This window comes from Sciurus vulgaris (assembly GCF_902686455.1).
Source record: "Sciurus vulgaris genome assembly, chromosome: 14".
Taxonomy (NCBI): Eukaryota; Metazoa; Chordata; class Mammalia; order Rodentia; family Sciuridae; genus Sciurus; species Sciurus vulgaris.
In genome coordinates, this window is record NC_136475.1 from 6,720,846 (window position 1) to 6,735,548 (window position 14,703).

Here is a 14,703-nt window from a genome sequence, read left to right on the forward strand (position 1 = left end):
AGAAATATCTGTACACTATGTAATGATTACCGCAAACTGATTAAAACATCAATCATCACCCATAGTTTTCATTTCTGTGTGTGTGTACACGTGGGTTCATGACACTCTGAATCTACTCTACTATCAAATTTCAAGAAAAAAATACAGTATTAGCAGCCACAGTCACGTTGCTCTTTGTTAGCACAACTTATTCATCTTATAACTGAACATCTGTACCCTTTAATCAATCTCTCCATTTCTTCCTCCCCATTATGAATATTAACACAGAAATGCTTAACAGAAAAACAAAAAATTATATAAGAGAAAAAATATTAAAGATTCTACATAGATTCATCTATGTTTTTAAAAACCAGTTTTAAACTTCACTAAAAAAAATAAATAAAATCCTGATGGTCACTAAAACTTACCAAACTGAGTATAGCCAGGTCCTCTGCTTTTCCACTTTGGTCTGACCATTGCAATGGGGAAATTTCTCCGAGGCATAATTAACATTCGGATGACTTTCTCAATGCCATTGATTATGAAATAGCCTCCCATTTCCTACCAAAGAGATGGATTAAAATTTGTTGAACAAAGGTACACAATTAACTGTAAACACAAACCTTTTTTCTAGCCAGATGCAGTACAGCGTGCAGAAGAGGTGCACACAGAGGAAAGGGACCACAGACCCCCTGGAAACAGCGTGGACATGTGTGAACCCAGTCTTCTCAAATACATTAGAAAGGCCTAGGGACACAGGAGATAGCATGGAAGGAAAAAAGGCACTGCCACTACCAGACAGGCAAGACCTACATGTCCTTTTGTCCTCCTAAAATGTCAATCTTCAAAAGACATTTAAAAAAAAAAAAATTACTCCAAAGAGAAGTCTAAAGATAAAAATGCCAATTATTTTCCTTCCATATGGTTTCCAAATAAGTTAAAAACCATCTGACTGTAGGACAGCTCTGCAAGTCAGAAATTTGGATTAATATAGGAATATATATATATATATATAATTTTTTTTTCAAAATTTTTGTAGCTGTAGATGGACACAATGTCTTTATTTTCTTTATTTAGTTTTATGTGGTGCTGAGAATCAAACCCAGTGCCTCATGCGTGCTAGGCAAGTGCTCTACCACTGAGTCAGCACTGGGAAATATTTTTAATAGCTCTGGTTGTTCACATTTCTGTAACAGAGTTACTACTTACTAACTGCTCTCTAAAACAGGCATATCATGCCAGCTATTCTGTTATATTCAATCCTCATAAACATGAACTGAACAGCTACTAGCCTATCTTCAGCAAAGGAAACTGAGGCTCAGGGAGACAAAAGTTTGCAAGGTGAACAGTGGAGCATCACACCCAGATCTGACAGCAAAACCCAGTGCATACCAGTCTCCCTGCTGTAGGCAGAGTCTGTACATTCAACCACTTTAAGCTGATACTCGAAAGCCCCCAACACAGCCCAAGGAAACTGGGGAAGGTATATGAATTGTTACACCAGATCTTACTGTCAGTAAAGCAGGGATCTCTGACAAGTTTCATGACTTAAGGTAGCTTTAAAAGAACAAAATTCTTCTAAGTATGTCTCTAAATATATATCATTCAGGAAATTAAGGTTGGGGTGTACATCAGTGGCAGTGTGTGCTTAGCATGTCCGAGGCTCTGGGTTCAATCCCCAGGAAGAGGGGAAAGGAGGAGGAGGAGGAAGTGGAAGAAGAGGAAAAGGAAGAAAATTAGGGGAGAAACCAACCACCAGTTCTCCCCCCAAATCGGTGCTAAGTGTAGAGCTGCTCTTCCACACTATCTCAGGTGACAGTCAAGGGCCACATGCAGTATGCAGACAAGATGATCATGCCCCATTTTAACTATCCAGAGCAGAGTCAGGAAAACTGGATCCCAACAACAACTTCCTGTCTTTTCACTCCCAACCGAGGCTGGCTACTGACCTAGTACCTGGACCCCTCAATTACCTCTGCCTCCTCGTGGTGCTCAATGAGGGCTCGAGGAGAAAGGTTGTATAAGTTGCAAAGCTTGGACTTCACCATGATGGGAACATAGCCAAGAAACTGCTTGATGATGCCTTTTGAGATTCCATTCACTGCCCAGCTAATATCAGCCTGAATGAAAATGAGAGGAAAATTACTTAAAATATCTGGATCTGGGGAAACAAACAAGTATTTTCAAAGTGAGGAAGAGGAAAACAAATAATCTTATGCTTTAGGTTTAGAAGATAGGATCTCTTTAGATGACAGCACCAAGAAAGAATTCTTATGAGGAATCAGTTCTATTCTCAAAAATGCAGGGAGTGACACACTGTCATTAATACTCACTGTCAGCTTCCCCCGGTAGGTACTCCTTCGGCCCCGACATTCAGCTGGATAAACGTTGAGTTCTTTGCAGATGGTCCCTTTGGGAACTGTGGGTGGACTAATAACAGCATCCACAATAGTGAGAGAGATACGCTCATCTTTGAAAGCAAATTCAAAGGAAGGTATATCCTGAAATACAATTCATACTATTAAACAAATTGCTTGCATTTCCAAGGCATTTTTTCTCTCAGACTTCCAATTCCCATGTGTTCTACAAGCAGCGATGCCTAAATGCCAATAATGACACATCTAGAGGTGGGAAAGAAAAATAACAGAATGAATCTAACACAATTATCCTAGGTAAATGTATGATTACACAAATGGTATGCCTTTACTTCACGTACAGAGGAACAAGATGTATCCCATTTGTTTACAATAAAAATAAATTTAAAAAATAAATTAATTAATAAAATAATAATGACACATCTAAAGAGGACAGGAGACGTACATTCACTCCACTCCCAATTCCTCTGAGTACTCAGAGACTATAACACATTAAGCATTTTTTTCTTTTTCTTTTTAAATATTTTTTCGTTGTCAATGGACTTTATTTATTTTGATCCCGCACTGTGTGTGTGTGTGTGTGTCAGATTCTGTAGTAGGTCCTGGCGTATAGCTGTGAAAGAGCTCCTAGTCTCTGAACCAAGTGCCCACCTTCCCTTACTCCTACACAGCAAAACAGATGGGACGGCTATTAACAGGGAAAGGGCAGGGAAATGCTCTTCTAATTAGGACAGGACACTGCAGTGCCCTTCCTTAAGGAGCAGCTCTGCCGTTCCTCTGAGGAAGGGGCACCCCCAGCTCTTCTGTGCAGTAACCGTGAACAAGCATCTAGCCCAAGTGTTAGAACGACGAAAACGCCAAAACAGAGCCAAAAAAGAACACAAAGGACCTCTACTCACATTCATGTGAGCCTGAACAACCTTTTCTAAATTTTTTATTAGTTACCTAAAGCTGGTACTAACAATTTAATATTTAAAAATAAAATTTATGACATTTCATGTTTAAGGTGAAATACTAGTTTGAAAAAATATGAGATCTGCTTTCTCAAATCACAGCTAAACTGTCAGTTCTCATTATTTATAATAGTTATGGCCTAAAAATCTACTGCAAATACTCAATCAGCAAATACTGAACCCACTGCTCCTAGGCAAAATGCAGTCTCCTGGGAGCCTCTGGTGGCAACCTTTTCTTGACCAATCAAGACGTAACTTTACTTTCTGTGTCTCTGCTTAAGGACACTTTATATGTACAAGTATGCTTCTGTGTCATTAACACCAGACTCTTCAGCCCACACCACTAACTCATCTAATGTGTATTTTTTCCAAAGAGCACTGCACAGCCTATTATTGGGGGTCATTTCAAGTCGCAAAATCACCAACAAAACGTAAAAAACATGGCAAAAGGATCTTTGCTCATGGTCTGAGGACTTGAAACAAGAAGGCAAAGAGCTGCCTTACTGCACCTCGGCCATGAACACGTACAATGACATACTGGGAAGTAAGGATCAGGGGACTGCAGGCAGATTTTACCAAGTGGGTGAATTTGCAAATACTGAATCACCAGATAATGAAAATCAATTGTATTTTGGAAAGACTAACATGTAAATTTGAACTCACAAAATGGTTAAAACTACTTCAAAGGCGAAACAGTAATTGGAATTATGATAAAGGCCCTTTTTCCTAGGTTTTTTAAGGTCATTTGCCTTATTATGTTTTTTTTTCCTTATTTTGTTTTATGGAACTTTTTTTTAAAGCAAGAATATTTTATGTGTACAAAGCATTATAACCTTTAAAACAGTCTTCATTTATCAACAAACTTTCCACTATATTTATTTAGCAAATTAACAGTGTTAAACCATACCACACTACCTTGTCAAATCCCAAGCACTCAACTAAGACAAAAAAGTGCTCTGGAGCACTGAACGGAAAGAGAAAAGGCGAAGAAAGGTCACAGAGATACCTGAGAAGTTGGGGGAGGGGCGGTTTGGGTGTGGGTGGGAGATTAAATTCTCTATCAGATTTCCCTCAAGGTTCAGAGTTTTTTTACAAAAGAATTTTAAGGGGCTGGGGAGATAGCTCAGCTGGTAGAGTGCTTGCCTTGCAAGTGCAAGGCCCTGAGTTCGATTCCCAGTACCGCCAAAAAAAAAAAAAAAAAAAAGAATTTTAAGATATGAGATTAGAACTAATGAATCTGAGAAACCTGCACTTTGGCATATTAAGCAGGTAATAAGAATTCCTAGATTGTGGATGAAGTGAGTGAAGGAGGGAAAGAAAGAATCAGAAGAGAGAAAGGAAGTGAGACACACAAATGGAAAAAGCTGTGCCTAGAGAAAATTAAGTCTGAAACTCACAAGGAATTAAAAAAGAAAAGAAAAAGACAAAGTCTGGGAGGTGGAGTATGAGAAGACAAAGCCTGGGGTTCCACACCTTCCAGTTGACAATAAATCCCAAAGCTGCACAGTAGTAAACAGTGAGGAACCTCTAACACTATGTCATCTGTTTTATAAAAGTAAGACACTGGCATTCCTGTTTGACCAACTCCAATCAATACTGCTAATTTAAAGCACATGTCTGCAGAGTGCAGCCATCCTACAGGAAGCATGCATACAAGCAATCTAAAGGGACTGAAAACCAAGTGGGATTAGAGGACATGAAACTCAAACTAATATAAACGTCAAGTGATGGCCAACAACAGAATTCATTATTCTCCCGCAGCCTTTTAGTAGTTTTGTTTTTTGTTTTTTTTTTAAAGCTAACCCATTCTGACCATTCTTAATAAGCTACTATTGCCAAATACTGTACAATCCAACAGGCTGACCATGATCAAAGCTCCAATGTTTCCTGAGCCTTCACTGCCTCTGTGACAAGGAACATTGCAGGCAGCAGGGAAATCATTACTTTTTTAGACAGGCAGAGTCTTGGGATCAGGTCAGTTTTTATTTTGATCTTCTCAGGCGAAGATCAAACTCTCCCTGCTCTGCCCGGCAGGGTAAAGCTTTGCATAAACATGTGCCACGCTGCAGAGGCAGCTCCACCGTGCACGGTCTGCCCTCCCTATTCAACCTCTGCGTCCTCCTCTTCGTCCCGTTCTTCTTCCAGGCTTTCCCCATCTTCTTCACTGTCCTCATCCGTGCTCCCGTCCTGCTCCTCTGAGTCTGTTGTCTTTGTCCTTCCTGTGCTCCGAAGCTTCCTTCTTACCAGAGCTTCTTTTAAGGGCGTAATGAGCCGCTGGAACGCCACCTCTCCCGCGGCTGAGAGCACATCACTGGCACTGAGCGTCTGGCGCTTCCCATTCATTGCAAAGCTGTTGGCACAGGACGTGGCGAACAGCACCAAGACGCTGGCGGCTGGTGCTCTGGGGCACCTCCTTGACCATCCTGGTGATGACAGCATAGGGCAGGGCCGAGCCGGGGCAGGAACTTCTTCAGCTTCAGGCCCCTTCTTCCGCAGCTACGTTCTGACCCTCCAAGGCTTCCGTTCTGTCCCACGCCACACACCACATCCCAGGGTCCCCAGCGCCATAACCGCTCTCCGGCCCTAACCCGGCCTCTACCTCAAGTTGGTGCTTGCGAAGTTTCCACACCATAGATATATTGGCCCACCAGGGCTTCCGTCCGAGCCGCGCTGCTCGCTTCTCTCCTTTGCCATTAACCAAGTCTGGGTGGGAACTTTCTCCTTAGGGAAACTTTTCGAACAGCAGTATAATTCCAGCTACAATGAGCTGTCATCATTTATGCAGGGTCAAATTTTCTTCACCTATTTCAACCGAGAGAACATACTGCAACAGACAAAACGCAGCAGCAGACATGAGAATCCTGCTGTCTGATAAGCAGACATTCGAAGATTTAAAAAATGCAATCCACCTACTAATTTCTTCTCTGCTGTGGAAAATGTTTTCCATTTAGAAAGCTAATATAAATAAAAGGGTTTTTTTTTTTTTGGTGGTGCTGGGGATTGAACCCAGGACCTTGTGCACGTGAGGCATGCACGCTACCAACTGAGCTACATCCCCAGCCCTAAATGCTTTATTTTTAAATGAATTACTATTTAAATTTTTTTCAAGTTTAATTTCTAATAAAGTAAATACTGATAAACAAAAGCTGTTTGGGGGCCCCTCAAGGATTTTAAAAGAAAAAAGTCCTGAAAAAAAAAACCTTTGGGAACTGCCAGTCTGCACATTACTCCTTTATTAAAAAAAAAAAAAAAAAGGAAAGAAAGAAAAAAAACCCTCCATGCATAGGAGCTCCTTTAAGGCAAACCTTCCCTGATCATCTCAATCCTGGATTCTTTTATCATTATTTGTATTAAACTCCATCAATAAACTTTCAACAAGATATAATTTTTCTTGTATTTACAGGATGCTATGAGTCCAGGGAACCACACAAATATTTCCCATCACTCTTGTCTTTCTCAAAAAGATTAAGGAGCATCCATCTTCAAATAAGTCCTGTTGGCTCCCATACTATTTATAAGTATCAGACTGGCAATCGAAGCTCTCCACAGTCCATCCCTCTGGCGCACGTCTTACCACCAGCAGAGTGTGCAGCAGAGTGTGGTGTCTCCGAATCTGCGGCGCCCCCTGCTCCTACCCTTCCCCTGGAGAGAAGGCACTCTCCTCTTCCCTTGAACTCATACAGTCGGGACTTTTCCAAAATGCCTGGAAACTGCAGCTCCCCGTGCCTCGGTAGCCTGCACATCTTCTTGGCAGGCAGTTCCCAAAAGCGATGACCCTGACCGCTTTCGGGTCTCCGCCACTTCTGCAACACTCCAAACACTCAAACCCAAGAGCTGCCTCTTCCTCCTCGGCCCGGAGCCCGGAGCCCTGGGGCTGCTTACTAGGGGAGGCCGCCCCACCACCCTCCGGCACTCCGCTCCCCACGCTTCCAGACCCAGCATCACAGGACTCGTTTGCACCTTCCTCAACACCGGCCTCATCCGAGCAGGTGCCGGCAGTTTCGCTCCTCCAAACTCCAAGGCACGAAAGCTGAAGGATGGCCTGTCCCTCACGGTCCACCTGCGGATCCGCTCAGAAGCTTCCGAGGCACTTTTGCAGAAGCGGAGCCAAGCGTGATGAAGGCGTGTGCGTTGGGACAGATGGAAAGCACGCCTCGAATGGGCACGTCCCCACTCTCCCCGCACCGTCCTAAAAAACTACCGCTCGCAGTCACTCCGAAGTCCAGAACCAAACCCGCTTTCCCCTTGTCGAGTGGACAGGCGGCAGCCAAGCCCAGCGCCCGGTTCTCCCGGGCACCGTCAAGCGCACGTGCCTTGGGGCTGCTCCGCGGCCTCATCCTGCCCGGCCGGCCTACCGAGCGCCGCCCGCACCTCCCGCTCCCGGGCCTCCCGCACGCCCGCCGCCTCTCCCCCGGCTCTGCGGGCTCGGCCGGGCGCAGCCCTGGCGCCGGGAAGCCGCCCGCGCACCTGCACCGCGTGGCTGAGCCCCTCGCGCACGGCGTAGTTGAAGGACTCCACGTGCGCCCGCGTCAGCTCCTGCAGCGCCGCCTTCTGCTGCTCGGGAGGGACCCCGTAAGAGGGGTCAGTCAGGTGCTTCAGGCTAGGCCCGCTGGGCAGGCCACGCCACCGGCCGCCGGGATCCATGCCTCCTCACGCCCCACACCGGCGCGGCTGCAATGGCCGGGGCCCGCCCCGCGGCCTGCCGGGAAGTGTAGTTCCCGCTGGCTCCGTCCGGCTCTGTCCGGCAGCTTTATGGGATCGGCTTGCAAACAAAACCGCGGCGCGAATGGGCGGCCGGAACTGCACGGAGCCAAAGTAGGACGGACCGGCCCCGGTCCCTTCCTCTGCAGATGACTCCGGAGGTGGGAGCAGCCGCGCTTCCGCGTGCGGCCTCGGTGGCCCCTTCGCTGGGTCAGTTAAGATTGGGGAGGACGGCTGTCTTCCCCTCCACGCCGACCCTGGGGCGATCTCGGCGGGCGTCTTGGCGCCAGCGACGGGGCAGACGTGTCGGGCACCGTCAGCCGCCTCCACCTAACCGTTACCGCGAGCCAGCTGGTCACTGGGACCGCCAGGCAGAGGCGGGCCGTGCCGACCCCCGCTTCTTATGGACCGAAGCCCAGGGGGTGGGGTGCGAAGCGGGCGGTCTCGGATGGAAGGGCGGTGCACGTGGACTTACGGTCTAGAGGTCTGCTGCTGTCCTTGGACCTCACCATGACTGTGCGTGTGTCAGCCGCATCGTGGCATGATTGGCATACAGAAACTGCACGCATTTAGAGTGCATTGGCGAGTACACTTATGAAACTACCACCAAGATGAAGACACAGCTCATCCACCTCTCCTCCAGGTGTCCTCCCGCTCCTTGGGAACCCTCCCTACTGCCAGCTTCACCTTTTCCTAGTTCAGCTAGTGTGTCAGTCAGCTTTGTCTGGCTGTGGCAAAATACCTGGGGGCGCGGGGGAACAGCCAAGAGAAGGAAAGATCTGTTAGGGGGCTCATGGTTGCAAAGGTTTGAGTCCACTGTCTCCATGGCTTTGGGCCTGAGTGGAGGAGGAAAGTGTTCATCTCATGGCAGCCAGGAAACAAAGGGAGTAAGGGGGAGGGGACAAGATACAGCTCTCAAGGGCATGTCCCCAAAGCCACCCCCTCCAACTTGGTCCCACCTCCTAATAATGACATAGCTGTGAACCCCTCAATGGATTGATCCCACTGATGAGGTCCAATCACTTCCCAAAAGCCTCCCCTCTGAACATTGCTGCATTGGGGACCCAGCCTTCAACACGTGCCCTTGGGGACACTTCATATTCAAGCCACAGCAGCTGTTAATTTCCATTCCTACATGACTTTCAAAGGAGTTGCCTTCTATGTGGAGTTCTTGATAACACCACATCTTCCCAGGTGTGCAGCTGTAACAACCTAGGGCCTGCCTCCCCTCCTTCACAATGTCCGCTCCTAAGGAGACCCTTCCTTCCCTCTCAGTCAAGGACTCCTGGAAGGCAGGAGAATAAAGGGATTCTTGCAGGACTCATCATTTCCATCAGCACACAAATCGGCTGGGAGAGCTCTTTAAACAAAAGACCACTAACGGGTTCCTGTCCCTTTTCAGTTGCGACATCATTTCTCTGCTCCCCTTCAAACTACAAATGAGAAAAATTGGCCATCCTCACTGTCTCTCCGCCGTCTCCAAGGTCCGCGGGTGTGGCAGCTGTTCCTTTCATTTCAGGGTTGAATAATAATCCATCATTATGGATGTACCACGTTTACCCATTCATTCGTTGATGGACATTTGAGTTGATTCCACTGTTTGGCTGTGGGGAGCCACCCAAGTCCAGCAGAATCAGGCTCGGCTGAGCCATGGTTGATAGAGGTCTGACTCCCAGGAACTGGCAGTCATGGGAGACCATTTCAGACAGCCTGGGAGTAGACGGCCCTGTACAGAGGTTTCTCAGAAACCTCAGAGGTTTCTCTGAGGACATGCTAGTTCCCTAAGCAAATGGCTTCCCTAACTCCACCCCCGTCCTGTTCCTCACAGAAGCAGCCCCTCCCCATCAAGGTCCCTTCAGCTGTGGGACTATAAATAAAGGGAAGGCGGGCTCCTCCATCTTGTTGGAGGACAGATCTCCTACAGCCCGATCCATTACACCCCCTTCCTATTAAAAAGAGTATTGGCTCTTGTGTTTATTGATTAGATAAGTTTATTAGCAATTAATTGATCACTGGCACCATCATCCCCCAACAGAAACTCTTCCCCTCATCCATGCAGGGTGTGAACCCCCCCCCAAATTTGACTACTATGAAAAATGCTGCAATGAATATCAGTGCACAAGTTTTTGTTATGCATGTTTTCAATTCTCTTGGTACAACTAGGAATGGAATTTCTGTCATATATTAACTCCATATTTAACATTTTGAGATTCCATGAAACTTCTTTTCCAAAGCAGCTGTGCAATTTATTCAATACATAAGGATACTGTAGCAATATTCTTCTGGGATTCCAGCTTCTTCATGTCAGTACTGTCTTTTGATTATAGTCATCCTATTCATGTGCAGTAGTTCCTAGTTGTGGTCTTGATTTGCATTTACCTAATAACCAATGACATGAAGTATATTTTCCTGTGTTTATTGATCAATTGTATATTTTCTTTGGAGAAATGTGTAGATACACTGCCTGTTTAACATTGGCTTGACTTTCTACTGAGTTGCAATAGTTCTTTATGTTATACGTGCCTGTCCTTACTAAGCATATGATTTGCAAATCTTTTCTCCCATTCTGTAGAGGTTTTTCCCCCCTTGAGGCAAAAAAAAGTGTTTGTAACTCTGATGAAATGCAGGTTTTTTTTCCTTGTATTGCTCGTGCTTTTGGTACGACGTCTCTGAAATGATACCTAACCAAGGTAAGGAAAAAAAATCTATGTTCTCTTTAAAGAGTTTCATAGTTTGAACTTTAACATTTAACTCTTCAAACCTCTTTAATTTTTGTAGCTGGTGTGAAAAAGGGATCCATATATATCTTCAGCTGTCTTGGCACCGTTTGTTAAAGAATATTCTTTCCCCCGCTGCATTATCTTAGCCCCCTTGTCAAAAACCAATTGACTTTATGTGCAAGGATTTATTTCAGGACACCCAATTCTATTCCCTTGGTCTGTGTATCTGTTCTTATGTCAACACCACAGAGTATAGATTAATGGTAGCTTTGTGATAAAATTTTAAATCAAGTGGACATCTTTCATTTTTGTTCTTTTCCCAAACTGTTTTGGCTATTCATGGTTCTTTGTATTAACATGAATTTCAGTATCGACTTGTCAATTCTTCCTCTGCTCTAGGAGGAGGAGAAAGGGGAGAGGGAGTGGGTGAAGAAGAGGAGAAGCATCAGCAGCTGAAGTTTTTGATCAAACTAGCTCATTCAATTTGGGGCTTATTTCTGATACTATCTTACAGTCCACAAACATGAAATGTCTTCCATTTATTTCGGTGTTCCATAGTTTCCATCAAAGATGTTTTTTAACTTTTGTTGTATGAATTTTTGTTAAATTTATGTCTAGGCACTTAATTGTTTTGATGATCCGGCAACTTTGATGGGCTCATTTACTACTTCTAATAGTTTGTGAGATGCCTTAGGATTTTCTGTGTATAAGATCCAGTTGTTGGCAGAGAGTTCCACTCTTCCTTTCTGACCTGGATGCCCGCCCTGCCCTCCTTTTGTCTAACGGCTCTCCTAGAATTAGTACACTTCTGAATGAAGTGGCAAGAATGGGCATTTTTGTTTTCTGCCTGATATTAGGGAGAAAGTTCTCAGTCTTTTACTGTTATATAGGATGTAGTCTATGGGTTTTTCCAAAGATGGCCTTTATCGATTCTTTGATTACCTTCTGAGGAAAGTTCCATTCTCCTCCTAACTTCTTGTGTGTTTTTATCAAGAAAGAGTTGTATATTGTTAATATGTGTGTGCGTGTTTGTATGTAGTGCTGGCGATCGAACCCTGGGGCATGCTACCACTGAATACATCCCCAGCCCTTCTTATTTTTTGAGACAGGATCTCACCAAGTTGCCAACACCACCCTCAAATTTTAATTCTCCTGCCTCAGCCTCCCAAATTGCTGGGAATTTCTTTTCCTTTTTTGTAGTGCTGAGGATTGAAGATAAGGCCTTGTGCATGCTAGGCAAGCACTCTGCCCCTGAGCTACACCCCAGGCCCCTGGCAATATTTTTCTTAAAGCCTCTTTTGTCTAATATTAGTAGCTCTAGTTGAATTTTTGTTTACATAGTATATCTTCTCATTCTTATACTGTCAACCTATTTGTTTTTTAATCTAAAGTGTGCCTCTTGTAGCATGCAGTTGCATTATTTTTTTAAAAATCAATTTTGGCCTAAAAATAAATTTAAGTAATCAGCCAGGCATGGTGGTACACACCTATAATCCCAGTGACCCCAGAGGCTGAGACGGGATCAGAAGTTCAAGGACAGCCTCAGCAATTTAGTGAGACCCTCAACAACTTAATGAGAACCTAATTGGGGATGCAGCTCATGATAAAGTGCCCCTGCGTTCAGTCCCTTGTACTGCCCCCCCATCCACTTTGTCAATCTGTTTTTTGACTGGAATGTTTAATCCATTTACATTTAATGAAATTTCTGGTAAGACAGTATGTATTTATGTCATGTCTCCCTCCCCCTTCACTACTGTCTTCTCTTTTCTTATATACTTTATACTTTCTAGTGTAACATTTCAGTTTCCATGTCTTTTTGACTATAAAGTTAATTTCTGTGTGGCTGATGTGTCTTTGTGTGGCTGAGTCTGTCCTATTTAGAATTTGTGGAGTTTCTTGGATGCATTTTAATTTGTGTGTGTGTGTGTGTTTTAATCAAAGCAGAGTTGGTTTTGGTCACTATTTTAATACATTTTCATATAATAAAATATATGTATTAGAAAAAAAGTGTTTGTGTGTGTGTGTGTGTATTTTGTACGGGAGATTAAACCCAGGATGCTCTACCACTGCGCTACATCCCCAGTTCTTTTTTTTTTTTTTTTTTTTTTAATTTTTATTTTTTGGTAAGTTGCTGAGGCTGGCCTTGAACTTGTGATCCCAGGTCACTGGGATTACAGGCATGCGCCACCACACCTGGCAGATGGGCTATTAATACCCAGCATGGCATGTTGCAGCTCTGCCTTAGTCCTTACTTCCTGCTGTGTAGAGATCAAGACCACACAGAAACAGAAGCTGAGGGAATACACAGGTTTCTCCTGGGCATGCACACAGTCCTATGCATGCATGGGCCTTCTGTGTTCTTAGAAATATGTTGAAGCTTTTCAAAACCTCCTGTGGACATTTCCTTCCCCAGCTTTCCCTCTTGTGGTCAGTTTGTTGTCTCTTCCAATGGTTATAGTCATTAGCACAGGAAGACTGGGCAGGACGCAAACCTCAGGAATCAACTCAGCTGTTTATTCAGCGACAGTTTCACACTGGAACAGGGGATGCAGGGATGAAGTGGCGCCCGTGGACCCACTTAAAGAAAGGGGCTGGGTTTATATAGGTTATTTTGGGGGCTAGTCTAGTGAACATATCAGTTTGGGCACTCAAGAAACAGGTTATTGAGAATTTAAAAATTTGTTCTGACTGGGGATATTTTTACTTGGAGAAGAATGGAGGGCCCGGGGTCAGTGTTCAGTGTTTATCTCTTTCCCTTCAGGATCCCGTTTTATTGTCACTGGGAAAGGATTTATTTGGGGAAGGGTCAATGCTTTGGCTTCCTTCCTGGAGTTTTCCATCATTGGGAGGGAACGCACGGAGAAAACTATCAACGTGTGGCTTTCTTTTTCACTCCCTTTCCTCAGGCCTTACTGTGTTGGGGTTTTTTCTCCATATCTGATAATAGTTACCTTAGGAAGCTGAGATGTAAGATAACTGCTGCTATCATTTTTAGCAAGTGTAAGCAGGGAAAAGGTCGCTCACCTGGGCAAGCTCTGAACCACTTCACATAAGGGAATGCCAGGAGAGGGAACTTCATGGAATCACCACAAGAGCCAAACAGTGACAGTTCCTGGTAACGGGGCTTTAGAGGAGCTCCCGTCTCCTTCTGCACCCTGCAATGGCTGCTAGGACGCTGGACTGCTCCATGAGTTTGTGGCTGCCGGCTTCCGAGGCTCCCATGGAGCAGGGGAGCGGGGATGGAAACAGGCGAGTTAAAATGTCAGAAGCTCATGGTTCCTACTGAGAGGCAGCCGTTTTTCTTAAATACATTTTTTTTTTTTTTCTGGATTGCTAACCTTTAGTAAATGTCCACACCATTTTGCTGGGGTTCTGTTGCTTTTATGGGAGAGGACATTTTCAGAGGTTCTTACTCGGCTATTCCCATAGAGGACATTCACCTGATGTCCTCTCATATGAATTTTTAAAAAGGAATTTTGCTTGCAACCTTCAAGTCATCCCACAAAGCACCCCATGAGGCAGGGGCTTGTTTTCCCTGCCTTTAGGGAAAACATCTTCAAATTTTTATTGCATCTTGGAGTGAAGGAGAACACAAGGTTCTTTAAAGAGGGTCAGCTACTGACAGCAGATGGGCCGAGCTTCTGAGAAGCCCTCTAACATCTTTGAACCTGCCCTGTCAGGCTTCTGCCTGCCTGCTCCACCCTGCACTCTGTCCAGAGGACCTCCGCGGAGCCCTGCAGAGTGTCATGTCACGTCTGAAACTTACTTGGAGCGGGGTACCTAAGCCAGAGTTTCTGGCGTGGACGGACCCTCATCTGTGCCAGAAGTCTGTCTACAGGGTAGAAGCAGCCCCTGGAGGTGGGCCAGCTATACACAAGGAGAGCAAAGCATGTCACCTTGTTGCACAAGAAGGGACAAGTGAGCAACTTTGCAGGTGTGAAGCCTTGAGGTGTGTGAGCTTTACAGTCACCTAAA

General features: G+C 44.9%; 1 protein-coding gene across 1 annotated transcript in view; it reads right to left on the minus strand.

The window, feature by feature from the left end:
* The window catches only part of POLR1B (RNA polymerase I subunit B), a 29,634-nt gene extending 21,660 nt beyond the window's left edge, over window positions 1–7,974 (minus strand). Inside the window, exons 1-4 of the mRNA XM_079110648.1 lie at window positions 7,775–7,974; window positions 2,313–2,480; window positions 1,953–2,099; window positions 408–540 (exon numbers count right to left, since the gene is read on the minus strand). Coding sequence (XP_078966774.1) covers window positions 408–540; window positions 1,953–2,099; window positions 2,313–2,480; window positions 7,775–7,951 — 625 coding nt within the window. The 5' untranslated portion in view covers window positions 7,952–7,974. The remainder of the gene's footprint in view (window positions 1–407; window positions 541–1,952; window positions 2,100–2,312; window positions 2,481–7,774) is intronic.
* Window positions 7,975–14,703: the final 6,729 nt, after the last annotated feature.